At 44.6% G+C, this 15,542-nt stretch overlaps 1 protein-coding gene across 4 annotated transcripts in view; it reads right to left on the bottom strand.

Annotated features, from left to right (window-relative positions):
• TMTC4 (transmembrane O-mannosyltransferase targeting cadherins 4) overlaps positions 1–15,542 on the bottom strand; it is a 64,027-nt gene that overhangs the window by 10,586 nt on the left and 37,899 nt on the right. For all 4 annotated transcript variants that reach the window (XM_079779443.1, XM_079779440.1, XM_079779442.1 and 1 more), the window contains exons 10-14: positions 15,088–15,259; positions 14,864–14,995; positions 6,712–6,791; positions 5,725–5,832; positions 5,477–5,618 (exon numbers count right to left, since the gene is read on the bottom strand). In XM_079779443.1, coding sequence (XP_079635569.1) covers positions 5,477–5,618; positions 5,725–5,832; positions 6,712–6,791; positions 14,864–14,995; positions 15,088–15,259 — 634 coding nt within the window. The remainder of the gene's footprint in view (positions 1–5,476; positions 5,619–5,724; positions 5,833–6,711; positions 6,792–14,863; positions 14,996–15,087; positions 15,260–15,542) is intronic.

The following is a 15,542-nucleotide window of genomic DNA, read 5'->3' as shown; positions in this document are numbered from 1 at the left end:
TATATTTGATGTTCCCATTGATTTCTTGGTCAGTTCTCTCCAGCAAATGACATGCATTTGAGTAGACAAAATCTGTGGTGACATTCTTTCTAACACACCCAGGAAAACCAGCGTAACTTCATTTAAAGCAACAATACAATTCCTCACATATTTTGCTATTTATTACTATTACTAGAGGCCCGGTGCACGAAATTCGTGCACGGGGTGTGGGGGTGTGTCCCTCAGCCCAGCCTGCACCCTCTCAAACTTGGGACCCCTCGAGGGATGTCTGACTGCCCGTTTAGGCCCGATCCTACCGGGATCGGGATCGGGCCTAAACGGGCAGTCGGACATCCCTTTCACTATCCAGGACTGCTGGCTCCCAACTGCTTGCCTTCCTGCCTTCCCAATTGCCCCTAACTTCTGCCTGCCAGCCTGATCAGCCACTAACCACTCCCCTGCCAGCATGATTGATGCCTAACTGCTCCCCTGCCAGCCTGATTGCCCCTAACTGCCCTCCCCTGCAGGCCTGGTCCCCCTCAACTGCTCTTCCCTACAGGCCTGGGTCCCCCCACAGCTGCCCTTCCCTGCAGGCCTGGTCGCCCCCAACTTCCCTCCTCTGCAGGCCTGGTCACCCCTAACTGCCCTCCCCTGCAGGCTTGATCGCTCCCAACTGCTCTCCCTTGCAGACCTGGTCCCTCCCAACTGCCCTCCCCTGCTGGCCATCTTGTGGTGGCCATCTTGTGTCTACATGGGGTCAGTCATCTTTGACCACATGGGGGCAGCCATCTTGTGTGTTGGAGTGATGGTCAATTTGCCCATTATTCTTTTATTAGATAGGATAAAGGCCTGGTGCACAGGTGGGGGCCAGCTGCTTTGCCCTGAAGGGTGTCCCAGATCAGGGTGGGGGTTCCCTTGGGGCATGGGGTGGCCTGGGCGAGCGGCCTGTGGTGGTTTGCAGGCCGGCCATGCCCCCTGGCGACCCAAGCGGAGGCCCTGGTATCTGGGATTTATTTATCTTCTATAATTGAAACTTTGTAGCCTTGAGCGGAGCTAAGCCTCCTGCTCGCTCCGTGGCCACAGCCATTTTTGTTGGGATTTATTTATCTTCTATAATTGAAACTTTGTAGCCTTAAGCGGAGGCCAAGGCAGGCCAGGGCAGGTGGAAAGCTTGGCTTCCTCCATTGCCAGGGAAACCCAAGCCTTCTGCTCTCTCTGTGGCCACAGCCATCTTGGTTGGGTTCATTTGCATACTCGCTCCTGATTGGCTGGTGGGCGTGGCTTGTGGGTGTAGCGGAGGTATGGTCAATTTGCATATTACTCTTTTATTAGATAGGATTATTATTACTATTTATTAAAGAATAACAACAGACTGAAATTTACTTTTATTTCGTGTTGACCTTCATCCTTCTTAGCTTCTATACCAAGTGAACAAGCACTTTAAGGAAAGCAGAGACAAATGGTAATTTAGCAAGAACTATGCATCCAGAAAGTGGATATGTAATGCACATGTTATATATTTATTAGATCTATGCCTGTCCTTCTATACTCTCCATACTACATTTCCCAGGGTCCTTTGCTCCTTGCTCCTTGTTAAGATTCTGCCAATAGGAGTCAGAGGTGACTATCAGCTGGTAGGAAGAGGGGAGTAGTGCTTTCCCTCTACTCTCTCTCCTTTCTGTTTCTTGGCAGCATCTCTGAAGTGCCTATGTCCCGTCCTCCATAGTGCCACGGCAGGAAGCAGTGGTTCTGCCTTAATGACCTCAGCTCTTGAGGCTGTGGTAGCTCCGGAGATGGTGGCCCCTTCTCTGAGCTCTTACCTTCTGGTGGCACCACCTCCTCCCGTTTGTTTCCCTTGACTCTCTGAGTTAATATCACCTTTCCATTTTTGTTCTTCTGGCCTTTTAACAATTGTTTAACTTGCAATGGTTTCTATTTTCCTGAATGGATCCTGCCTGATGCAATTAGTCCCTGCATAATGACGTGTCTCTAGTAAATATCCCCAGTCACTATTGTTATAGTTCTCTATTATCAGTAATATGTCCCAAGTAATCCAGCTCTTGCCAATTCCTGTTTCACAGGAGAACGGCATTATATTCTTTTCTTATCTGGATCCAGAAATCAAAATACATATCTGTCCCCTGTTACTAAACAGTGACTAAAGAGGATTTTAAAAATATTTAAATTGATTGGGGTGACATTGGTCAACATGAACATATAGGTTTCAGGTGTGGGTTTCTATGTTACAAGATCTGTATATTGCACCATGAGCCCACCACCCAAAGTCAAATATCTCCTCTCACCAGCCCCTTCCCTCTGGCAATCACCACACTGCTGTTTGTGTTCATGAGTTTCACTTTTATATCCCGCATATGAGTGAAATGACTCAGTTCGTAGCTTTCTCTGACTGACTTATGTCACTTAGCATAATGTTCTCAAGGTCCATCCATGTTGTTGGAAATGGTGCTATTTCACCCTTTCTTATGGCTGAGTAGTATTCCATTGTATATATTTACCACATCTTCTTTATCCAGTCCTCTATTACAGGACACTTCGGCTGTTTCCATTTCTTGGTCACCATGAATAATGTTGCAATGAACACAGGGGTGTATATATATCTTTGTGAATACATGATTTTGAGTGTTTTGGGTATATACCCAGCAAAGGAATTACTGGGTTGTATGGTAGCTCTAGTCTTAATTTTTTGAGGAATCGCCAGACTGCTTGCACCAATCTACATTCCCACCAGCAGTGAATGAAGGTTCCTTTTTTCCCCACAACCTCTCCAACACTGTTACTGCTTGTCTTGTTGATAATGGCCGCTCTAACAGGTGTGAGGTGGTATCTCATGGTAGTTTTGATTTGCATTTCCCTAATTGCCAGTGAGGTTGAACATCTTTTCATATATCTATTGGCTATTCGTGTGTCTTCTGGGGAAAAGGTGTATTTCCAGGTCCTCTTCCCACTTTTTGATCGGCTTGTTTGTTCGCTTGGTGTTGAGTTATATGAGTTCTTTATGGAGATTACACCTTTGCTGGAGCTACTGCTTGCAAATATCATCTCCCGTCTGGTTGGCTATCTTTTTGTTTTGTTGTTTCTTTTGCTGTGCAGAAGCTTTTTAGCTTGATATAGTCCCATTCCTTTATTTTTGCCTTTACTTTAAGGAGGGTTTTTAAAAAAGAAACTTTTAAGTTATTTTGTTCATTTTATTTGTCAATATATAAATGCGTTGGTTGAGCTGTTAAAAGATTAAGCTCTTAATGCTTTTAAGCTGTCACGCAGGCAAAGGCTGGATAATTAAACAACAATGGAGAGCAAAATCTTTAAATAAGCAAGAACAGTTGGCAGAAGGAAAGAGGAAGATCACTTCATGGCAGCATAATTAGTAAACAATATACTCAGAGAGCAATAAAGGTCTCAGTCTATTTAAATTATTTTATTACTACTGATTTTCGGAGAGGGAGGAAGGGAGAGCAAGAGGGAAACATCAATATGAGAGAGATACATTGACGGGTTGCCTCTTGCACATGCGTTGACTGGGGATCTAACCCACAACTTTGGTATGTGCCCTCAACTGGAATCAAACCTGCAACCTTCTGGTGTATGGGATGACGCTCCAACCAACTGAACCACACCAGCCAGGACAAGTATCAGCCTATTTAATAGTATACATGACCTTCTACACGAAAGTGGGAATGAATTCCAAGCACTGGAGCACATGATAAAAACCTATGTTTTATATTCCAATTTCCTTTCTTGGGATGTAATTCTTACAGAAGGCACATTTAGCTTAAATCCTGTATTTTCCAAACCCCAAGGAATTGCAGTGACAGGCAGCTACTAGGGGTAAGGAATAAGACTATTTCAGTATTAGGGCTTTAAAGCATAACCTAGAAGGCTGTAGGTTTAGATCATTTGCATGCAATGAAATGAAAAAAGAGCTCCCCCTTCCCCCCAAAAAAAGAATGAAAAAGGAATTCATATGGAATCAAGTATATGTCATGCAAGTACTAGTTTAAAAGAGACAGTAAATAGAGACAGTAACCCCTGCAGTAACCACCAACGCAAGGATTCAGATAACACCCGATTTGTGCCAGTCCCTCAGCTAGCCCTTATTCTCACTTAATTAACTTTGCAAGGGTCCACCTGCTTTGTGTGTGATTGAATTTTTTGGTCTCTACTTACATGATTATGCTGAAGTTTTACTGTCTTGCAGCCCCTCTCCCCAGAGAGAACAACAGACATATGAAAAGATGCTCAACATCACTACTCATCAGAGAAATGCAAATTAAAACCACAGTGAGATATCACCTCACACCTGTCAAGAACGGCTATCATCAATAAATCAACAAACAACCAGTATTGGCGAGGATGTGGAGAAAAGGGGACCCTCATGTACTGTTGGTGCAGCCCCCGTGGAAAGCAGTATGGAGTTTCCTCAAAAATTTAAAAACGCAACTGCCTCAAGACCCAGCAATTCCACTTCTGGGAATATATCCCAAGAAACCAGAAACACTAATTAGAAAGAATATATGAAAATAGGGGTTCACTGCAACATTATTTACAATAGCCAAGATTTGGAAGCAGTTCAAGTGCCCCTGTAGATGAATGGATAAAAATGCTGTGGCACATTTACACAATGGTACACTACTCAGCCATAAAAAAAAAGGGGTGTGTGTGTGTGTGAAATCTTACCTTTTGTTACAGCATGGATGGACTTGGAAAGCATTATGCTAAGTGAAATAAGCCAGTCCGAGAAAGACAAGTATATGATTTCACGTATATGTGAAATCTAATGAATAAAATAAACTAACAACCAAAATAGAAACAGATTCATAGATACTGAGACAGACTGATAGCTGTCAGAGGGGAAGGGGGTTAGGGGGCTTGGTGGAAAAGGTGAAGGGATTAAGTAAAGAAAAAAAATCCCACAGACACAGGCAACAATATGGAGATTACCAGAGGGTGAGGAAATAAATGGGATGGAAGGAGACTTGATTTGGGGTGGTGAACACACAATATAATATATAGATGATGTATCATAGAATTGTACACCTGAAACTTATATAATTTTATTAATCAATATCACCCCAATAAACTCAATAAAAATAAAAAATCAAAGAAATCACATTATAGGTTTGTGTTTTTTTAAAATCTCAGTATTTATTTGTGATTTCAAAACAGAGAAACTAATGTTTATCAGGAAGTTACCTTATCCCTAGGAGTGCAAGGCACAAGGGACTTTAAAAATTCTAATTTATTCTTTGGTTTGACCTATTGCCTCTGTGCTCTCTTAAGCTTGGCTAATTCAAGTTGGACTGCTCTCTAATTAAAGCTTTAGAAGTTAAATATAAGGAAATCAAATAGCTGCCTTCAAATGAGATAAACCTAAGTGAAAGAACTTTATGGAGAATGCTAGTAGGGGGTATTAGTATCCTCATTTTATTACAAATAAAGAAAAACACAAACTTTTCTTCTGCAGTCACAGGCCACTTACCAAACGCCCGAGGTTGTAGTAACAGTCGGGGTACTTTCTTCTGTGTCTGATTGCTGTCCGGTAGCTGTGCTCAGCAGCTTCGAACCGTTTCAGGCTGTTCTGCACGATGCCTAAGTTCATCCACGCCGCAGCAAAGTCTGGCCTGGAAGAGCAGTTTGAAAAGGAAAACAAGGAAAAGAAAGGCTCAGGCCCCAAAAGGCAGGAGCTCATTTCTTTCCCACTAGCAGACTTCTAAAAACAATGCTTACTGTATTTGTACAGCCAAAGACAGCAGCTCCTCCGCTTCCTGTAGCTCATTCCTTTCCTTTAAAATATTTCCAAGATTATTCATGGCATGAACATACTTGGGATTTAATCTGAAAGTGGAGAGAGAAACCAAGCCATCTGTTAATGTTCAGTTGTCTTCACTAAGCTCTCAGAAATTGGCAAGGGTATCTTAAAGTTGGGGTCGTTAAGGGGACAGGTTTTTTTTTTTTTTTTTTTTTTAATATATTTGTATTGATTTTAGAGAGAAAGGGAGAGGAAGGGAGAGATAGAAACATCAATGATGAGAGAGAATCATTGATTGGCTGCCTCCTGTACGGCCCTCACTGGGGATCAAGCCCACAACCCAGGCATGTGCCCTTGACTGGAATTGAACCTAGGACCCATCAGTCCACAGGCCGATGCTCTATCCACTGAGCCAAACTGGCTAGGGTAAGGGGACAGGTTTTTAACTTTAGAAAGTTAAAACAATCTATAATAATAAAAGCATGATATGCTAATTAGACCGGACAGTCGAACGACCTTCCGGAAGCCGCTGCGGCAGGGGCTGAGGCAGAGGTGGTTAGGTGCGATCAGGCAAGCAGGCAGAGTGCTTAGGGGCAATCAGGCAGAGTGGTTAGGCGCGATGAGGCAGGCAGGCAGAGTGGTCAGGGGCAATCAGGCAGGCAGGTGAGTGGTTGGGGTGATCAGGAAGGCAGGCAGAGGGGTTAGGGGCAATCAGGCAGGTAGGCAGAGTGGTTAAGGGTTATCAGGCAGGCAGGCGAGTGGTTAGGGGCAATCAGGCAGGCAGGCAGGTGAATGGTTAGGAGCCAGCGGTCCCAGATTGTGAAACGTCAGTCAGACATCCCCCGAGGGGTCCTGGATTGCGAGAGGGTGCAGGCCGGGCTGAGGGATCACCTCTTCCCGTGCAGAAATTTCATGTACCGGGCCTCTAGTACATATATATAAATGAGACAGAATGCCTGCAGTACCTCACAGCTTCCCTATAATATCTGATGGCAGCTGTTTGATTGCCTTTATCAGCCAGGTTTTTGCCAACATTGTAGTGAACCTGAAAATAGAGATAAAAACTTGGTCATTAGCTAATAGACTTCTTTCTTCAGAGTAGGGATAACTATCATATCTTCTAAATGAAAACAAAAGGTAATGGTATTTAAAACAAAAACCACCCCCCACGCCCCCTGCACCAGAACTTTAGCTAAAACCCTACAGACTTGGCCAGGGGCTTGCCCCACCATGTAAGAAAAGAGTAGAAGAAAGGGAGATATCAAGCAGATGATACCAGTACATAAAGATGTTTAACTAAAGAACTCACTGGAGAAAACTGAAAAATTAGGAAGCTGGGCTGGTTTTACTGCTAAACAAACCCTCGACTCCCACTCTTCTCTCAAATACCCATCCCCCATTAGTACGACCACCATTCTACTTTCTTTTTTATGAATTTGACTTCTCTTGGTACCTCATATAAGTGGTATCACATAGGATTTGTCTTCTTGTGACTGGCTTATTTCACTGAGCATTATGTCCTCAAGGTCCACCCATGTTGTAGCATCTGTCAGAATGCCCTTCCTTTTTAAGGCTGAATAATATTCCATTGTATATATACACCACATTGTATATACACTGAGTGGTCAGATTATCATGATCTCTGAACGCATAATAACCTGCCCACTCAGTTTGTGTGTGTGTGTGTGTGTGTGTGTGTGTGTGTGTGTGTATACATATATATACACACACACACTAATAAAAGAGAAACATGCAAATTAATGGTCACGCTGCTATGGCCACAAGCCACGCCCACCAGCCAATCAGGAGCGAGTATGCAAATTAACCCAACCAAGATGGCGGCCAGCCACGGAGCTGGAGCAAGCAGGAGGCTTGGGTTGCCCAGGCGATGGAGGAAGCCAAGCTTCCCACCTGCCCTGGCCGGCCCTGGCCTCCACTCAAGGCTACAAAGTTTCAATTATAGAAGATAAATAAATCCTAGATACTTGCTTCCAGCTGGCCCTGGCCTTTGCTCAAGGAGGCGCTGAAAAAGAAAAAAAGGAGGGGCTGGGACCTTGGGTCACTGGGGGGTGATCAGGCCAGGATGGGGTGGCAGGGGCCATTGGGGGTCAGACCAGTTGGGGGTGAGCAGGCCATCATTGGGGGTCAGTTGGAGGTGATCAGGACAGCGGCGGGGGGCAGTTTGGAGTGAGCAGGCCAACAGGGGGAGGGTGAGCAGGCCAGTGGGGAGGAAAGGTGGGGGCGAGCAGGCCAGCAGGGGGGACAGTTGGGGGTGAGCAGGCTGGCACAGTGGGCAGTTGGGGGTGATCAGGCTGGCGGGGGGGGCATTTGGGGGCGAGCAGGCCAGCAGCGGGGGACAGTTGGGGGCGAGCAGGCCGGCAGGCAGAGTAGTTAGGGGCAATCAGGCAGGCAGGCAGGCGAGCAGCTGGAGCCAGCAGTCTCAGATTGTGAGAGGGATGTCTGACTGCCAGTTTAGGCCCAATCCCTGTAAACCAGCAGTAGGACATCCTTCAAGGGGTCCCAGATTGGAGAGGGTGCAGGCTGGGCTGAGGAACACCCCCCGCCCATGCACGAATTTCGTGCACCAGGCCACTAGTATGTGTGTGTGTGTGTGTGTGTGTGTGTGTGTGTGTGTGTGTATGTATGTGTGTGTGTGTATATATATATATATATATATATATATATATATATATATATATATATATATATTAGAGGCCCGGTGCATGAATTTGTGCATGGGTGGGGTCTGGCCAGCCTGGCCAGGGGGAGGGGACATGGGCAGTTGGCCGGCCTGCCTGCTGGTCGAACTCCTGGTCGAGGGGACAATTTGCATATTAGTTTTTTATTATATAGGATAAACACTGAGTGGCCAGATTATTATGTGTTCAGAGATCATAATAATCTGGCCACTCAGTGTATATACCATAGTCATCTGTCGATGGACACTTAGGTTGCTTTCATCATTTAGCTATTGTTAACTAATGCTATGATATCCTGCTTTCAATAGTTTTGGGTATACTATATATATATATACTGTATAGATAATACATATATGTGTATAAATATATGTATATACTGTATATATACACACATACCATATGTATGTATATATATGTATACATATAGGATGGGGCAAAAGTAGGTTTACAGTTGTGAGTACGTGAAAGTTTATTCTTGTATTATTATTAACTAGAGGCCTGGTGCATGAAAATTCATGCACTGGAGGGGGTGTCCCTCCGCCCGGCCTGCCCCCTCTCACAGTCCGGGAGCCCTTACGGGCTGGAGGCGACCCGGTGATCAAGGGAAGGCGACGCCCCCATCACACATCTGCTGCTGCCACTGCCAGTAGCGCAAGCCTTGGCCGGCCCTGGTTACCTGAGCCTCGGGTGACCCTGGGCAGCTGGGCAGCCACCATCCAAGGCTTGCCTGTGCCTCGGGCTGGCCCTGGGTGGCTGGGGGGCTGAGGGTGGGTCCGGCCGTGCCATGCGCCTGCTGCCCCCTCTCATCCCCTGGTGGGGCTGAAAGGACTGGGGGACTCCAGTGGGGCTGAGGGGACTGGGCGCCGCCATCTTGTGGCTGTGGGCGCCGCCATATTTGTGATGGTCGATTTGCATATTCCCTCTTTATTAGATAGGATTCTTGTATTATTTTCCATACAAACAACTGTAAACCTACTTTTGCCCAGCCCTGTACCTCTATCTAGCCATCTTTACATATTTCCCCAGAAGTGGAATTGCTGGATCATATGGTAATTCTATTTTTAATTTCTGAAGAACTAAAATGGTTGATTTTATGTTATGAGAACTTTACCTCAAATTTTCTTATAAGAGAGAATTTTTGATGATTTGGGTTGTAAAGTAGACTAGAAGAAACAGGACTCACGGCTGCAAACCTCCCGGAAATTCTCAGTCATCTCAATGTGAGGGCACCAGGGTGGCTAACTTGTGGCATTTTCTCAAGAGCCCACGGGCTCAGAATACATTACAAAGAAAGGAGTGGGAACCCGAACTCAGACCAGGGCAGCAGAAATGCAGAGTGATGAGGATGATTATCAAAAGTGCTTATTGATCACCTAAAGCTCCTTTTGGAGGCTTACAACAGTAAGGGCCAATAGCAACCTCAGAAGAGATGATGCTATAGGAACTTATTCCATTAGGGGTACTAAGTATGATTAATAACAATAACAGAAACACCAGCAGGGGGCAGGTGCTGAAGGAGGTTGTGAGGCAGGGGCGGGGGTTGGCACCACACACATATAGACACATAGAGTCTCTCCTCTTCACAGCATCCCGGACAGGCAGCTGCTACCACCCTCCCTTCCGAGTTGAGGGACTGCTTCGAGGTTCTGGATTTGAATCCAGGATCCAAAGCCTGTGTTTGTTCTTACCATATCACACTCATTTATTAGGGTGCTCGGTAAAGATGAAGCCATTTCTAGACCCACGCATTCATACCATCTATTACTTTTCCTGAAGTAAAATGATGTTTATTTCTGTGTGTTAAGGGCTGAATTGTGTCCCACTTCTCCCTCCAAAGTCCTATATTGAAGCCCTAAACTCCATGTGGTTGTATTTGGAGATTGGGTCTTTTAAAAAAGTCACTGAGTTAAAATGAGGTTCTGAGGGTGGGCCTAACCCAACCTGACTGGTGTCCTTACAAGAAGGGAAAACCTGGACACACAGAGAGACACCAGTGGTGGGTGCACACAGAGGACAGGCCTTGGGAAGGCACAGCCAGGAGGTGGCTGTCTGCAAGCCCAGGAGGGAGGCCTCAGGAGAAATCAACCTGCTGATACCTTGGTCTTGGACCAGCAACTTCCAGAGACTGAGAAAAAATAAATTTCTGTTGTTTAAGCCATTTAATCTGTGGTATGTTGTTATGGCAGACTGATATACAATAATGGTTTAAACACATTAAGTAGCTCACATTCAAATACTTCCAATCCCTTCTGAAAACGTGAGCACATCCTGCCGCAGCAATCCTACCCTACAGTCAGAGCACGTTTTCATAACTACTGATTATTTCTGAAAGGGTGGGGAGCGGTGCAATGGTCTTTAAGCACATATGTGACAGAGATTTGTTTTTTACCTGCCAATCCTAACATCCATTCATTTCTTTTTACCTCATCTAACAAGAGAAATCACAAGCAGGGATGCCACGGGCGATAGAAATGTGCACCATTGCACAGCACACTGCATAATGTAAACTTCCTGGCCCAAATTACTGTCCATCCGTAGGTATAATCATCTTCAAATCATAGCTTGGAGGCTAGTTAATGCCATGGTCGGTTGTTGAAAAGTATGCTCTAAATGGTTTGATTTTGTGCCTCTCCCAACCCCAGCCAAGACATGTTACTCCACCTCCGGTCCCTCACACAAAAGAACCAAATCTGGAGAATCCAACCTGGGAGGGATGCGCCCGCGGTCCCCAGAACACAAAGAGGGCTCTGAGGCACACCCCCACCTCTTCCTTTCCGAGCTCCCGCTGCTTTCCTTTGTTACGGGGAAATTCTGTTTTCTCAATAAAAAGCTCAAACAAAGAGTTCAAGTGCCCTCTGCAGCACAGACAGTGTTCTGCCAGACACCCTCTGCTAGACACCTGCAAGGCCAGACGCGGGAAGATAAGGGAGGACGAGGGCCCTGTGGGCATTCGGGCTGCAGTCATTTCAGCGGCACCACTTAAAAATCTGACAGTGCTCAGAAGGAAGAATTGGCACACGGGTTGGCCCAGAGGCCAGCCTTATCCTCTGAGCTATGTGACGGGAAGTATTTGAACAGAAAACAGCTGCCTAGATAACCCCCTATAAAAAGACAAAACAAAATAACCCGGACACCGTTTACTTAAAATAGTGTTTAAAGAATGAGTGATTTCTGTGTCCAGGGAAGGTAAGAGATTGAAAAATCCTATTTAGACTTGAGCTTTCCCTCCAGCCTTTGTGATTCCTGCGCTGAGGCAATGAACCAGCACAGGAGCCCCCGCAGATAAAGCCAACCGCAACCCAAGGACATGTAAGTGTAAAGGAGGTAAAAGCCACAGCAACGGAAGGCAGTTTTAACACCAGCAACAAAACCAGTTCGTTTCAAATATTCTGCCAAGGGCTGATGTTAAATTTAAAATCTTTTAAGCACTTGAAAGTCCTATAATCTATCCTGGATCCCTCCTTAAAGGAAATAGCTCATTGTGGTATGTGATCTTTTCATGATTAAAAGAGTTTAGAATTGTATCCCAGAGTTGATACAAAGTGACACACACTTTAAAGCCTTAAAAACTAAAAATGAGCCCTAGCCGGTTTGGCTCAGTGGATAGAGCGTTGGCCTGGGGACTCAAGGGTCCCAGGTTCGATTCTGGTCAAGGGCATGTACCTTGGTTGCGGGCACATACCCAGTAGGGAGTGTGCAGAGGCAGCTGATCGATGTTTCTCTCTTACTGATGTTTCTCTCTTACTGATGTTTCTAACTCTCTATCCCTCTCCCTTCCTCTCTGTAAAAAATCAATAAAATATATTTAAAAAAACCAAAAAACTAAAAATGACTGTCAACATAAGTAGATACTTGGCATTTCACCATAGTAAGCTCAAGGAATTTAATTTCCATTTGGCTCAATTCAGTCACTAATATTGAGTGCGTACCATAAAAAAGGCACGGTGGATCATTCAAACGCAGACCAGGCACTGGTACAACCTGCCTAGATATTGCAATCTTTTGAGAAAGATGAGCCTGTTTGTAAATCTGGATCTAATCTAGAGCCAGGTGTTAACTGCTTACTTAATATTCAATGAACATAAAGTAGATACCAGTGCAAAAACTGTATCTCCTGTAACGGAGTTGAAGGAAACCAGTGTCTTCCTAATGAGATCTCTGCCCTGAAGTCTAAACAAAAGAAATTAAAGACAATTTTATAACATTTCAATTTATAGTGGAAAGTAAAAACGTAAAATATAATCTCTCCTTTGCTCAGACTGAATGGCATCACTAAAAAAAGTTCTTAGAAAGGACTATCACCACCAGGTCCATTTTGAAGAAGACATAGAGTAACTGTGTGTGTGCCCATGTGTACACACCCTGTGTTTTCTGGCCTACAACATATGAAGTCATGTCACTAGGACACATAGATAGGCTCCAAATCACACATGTCCCATCTCTCCCCTCTCCCATTTACTAGAGTAACTTGGGCACTGTATCATATCAGGTCTCCATCTAGCCACCCAGATCACTAAGCTAGATAACACCAGTTCCATTTTTCTATGCTTCACTTTCTCCCATTTGTAAAAATAATAATAATATCCTCTCTCTAAAAACCTTAGAGGGAATATAATGGAGATTAATGATAGAGCCACTACAAAGAAATTTGAGTTCCTTATAGGGAAGAACTATATAAATAGAAGGCATAATTTCTGCTATTCAAATACCAAAGTAAAAATAAAGCAAATCTATTAACATGCATAAAATTAAATCACAGGCAATTTGTTTTTAGTACTGGGTAGGCCAACAAATCAAATTAACGCTAAGTTTGAAGTAATTCACTTTTTTACCTAAGTCTCTTAGCTATAAAACATGAACAAGGTTTTTTTAATCCAAGAAAAAGACAAACAAGGAGTCAGTACCTTTTATGCTATTCTTCGCTTTGAGGTCACAATAAGATGTCAACTTCTCATTAGATTTGTTCATATAATTTTACCTGAAATCACTGCTTTTTCGTAGAGAATGTAAAAATGAGAGAGCTGCAGGGAGCTCTTTGTTTCTACCTCCTGAGGGTTCATTTGGAGCATCCAATTCTGATGACCCAAGGCAGAATGAACCCTTATCTATACTAATAAAAAGCATAATATGCAAATCTACTGAACGGCTGAACAGCGGAACGACATCCGGATAAACTTCCGGACAACCTTCCAGACGAAGCCAGGGCTGTGAGGGCCGAGCCCTTGCATGAATTTCGTGCACCGGGCCTCTAGTTTAGTAATAATAATGATATCCATGAACAGACATCCTTCTAACCTAATCCCTTGGTATCCCACTTTGAGCAAGTAACATTCCCTTCTTGGCAGTGAATGTGGCAACCAAAACTAAGATGAGCCCAAGAAAGCCAGCATTTCTTGAGCACCTGCTATGTTCTCACTACGATGTGAGGCCACGTCAGATGCCAGGTTTCAGGAAGGCCTCGCCACAAACCCAGGAGACGGGCATTATTGGCCCCCTTTACTAAGGGCACTGAAAGTTCAAAAAAGTTTAGTGTCGTCTAAGCCGGCAGAGCCGGTGAAGCAAAGAGCTTGGATCCAGGAAGAATCCAAGTGGAAAAATTCCTTCCAGACTGCTTCAACAAAAACACTGCCCATTTTAAACTCTATACATTTATTTTCCCCCAGCCTAACTAAAGGAACCACGAGCAGGGAAACCACAGGTGACGCAAATGTGTACTAGTGCTACCACACAGCATCATTTAAACTTCCTGAATCAAACGATTGTCCGTTTGTAGGCACCATCATCTTCCAATGATGGCGTGGAGGCTGGTCGAGGCTATGGCCGGAGCACGTATTTTGGAAAGCGCGCTCTGCATGTTCCAGCTGTGGCCCGCCTCCAGCGCAGACTGGATGTGCGGAGTTAGTTCCCCTGCCACCACTTCAAAGGGCGATGAGTAACACTTCCTTTAAGTCATCCCTTGCTTCACTGACATTGTCTTTTCTTTAAATGTATTTTTATCGATTTTTTTTTTTTTTTAGAGAGAGAGGAAGGGAAAAGGGAGAGAGAGGAAAAAAAACATCGATGTGAGATCAAAACATCAACTGTGTCACGCATTCCCCCTACTAAAGATCGAACCCGCAACACTCCTCGGCATGTGCCCTCACTGGGAATCACACTAGCAACCTTTCGGTGCACGGGACGAAGCCCAACCGAGTCATACTGGCCAGGGCAGACACTGCTTGGTTTTAATAGCTTCTTTTGAATTATTTTGGCTCAGGGAAATTTTAATACATTTTATCAAAAGAAAAAAAAAAAAGAGAGAGAGAAACCCAGAATTATGCTAGATTCTGTATGAAGGCAAACATTCTTCTTATTCAGCTGTGGAACTGAAAACATTTCCTAGTAACGTCTTTGTAAAGACACGGGGCAGCCAACACACCTTAGCATTGAGAGGGCACACAGACAGGGCGCTTCTAAAGAGCTGTTCTTCACTCCGCCACTCGCCGCTGCGAAGTATGCACCTCAGCGTGTTTATGAATAGAATCCCCAGCACGAGAGCAGCGATTAGTCTCTGAAGAAGAGAGAGACAGGGTAAATGTCAGGAGGAAACTCCGTCCAACCATCCGACCATCTGGTTACGACGGGCACCCTCCTGGCCAGTACCTTCCTCGGTGTATGTTTGCTGAGAGCTCCGCACCCGAGCGTCAGCAGCATGCAGTAGCCCGCACTGGGCAGGTAGAGCACTCTCTCGGCCACCACGAAGCCCACGCGGAAGAACAGGTTACTTGCGGGAAGAAACGGGATAACGAGGAATCCCAGGCCCAGCGTAAGGATCCTGGAAAATGAGAGGTACGTAAATGGCTATTTGTAGCTATCTCAAGAAAATGTGCTACTCAACGTCAAAATAATAATAAATCTTTTCTTTTCATGCCATCCATTGAGAAAAGGTATTGGTAGCAGCAAAACGCTGTCATCAGCAGAGAGGGTTTAGCTTGGCAATATTAAAAGATGTAAAAATCTTACAGAGGCACTCAGCATCAATCATAAGGATAAAACTTACAAGTCACACGATTCATAACAGTGAGGTTAGAATGACTATATTTGTGAGGCCTTATTAA

The sequence above is a fragment of the Cnephaeus nilssonii genome, assembly GCF_951640355.1.
Source record: "Cnephaeus nilssonii genome assembly, chromosome: 8".
NCBI classification, from domain to species: domain Eukaryota; kingdom Metazoa; phylum Chordata; class Mammalia; order Chiroptera; family Vespertilionidae; genus Cnephaeus; species Cnephaeus nilssonii.
This window is presented reverse-complemented; position numbering and strand designations above follow the sequence as displayed.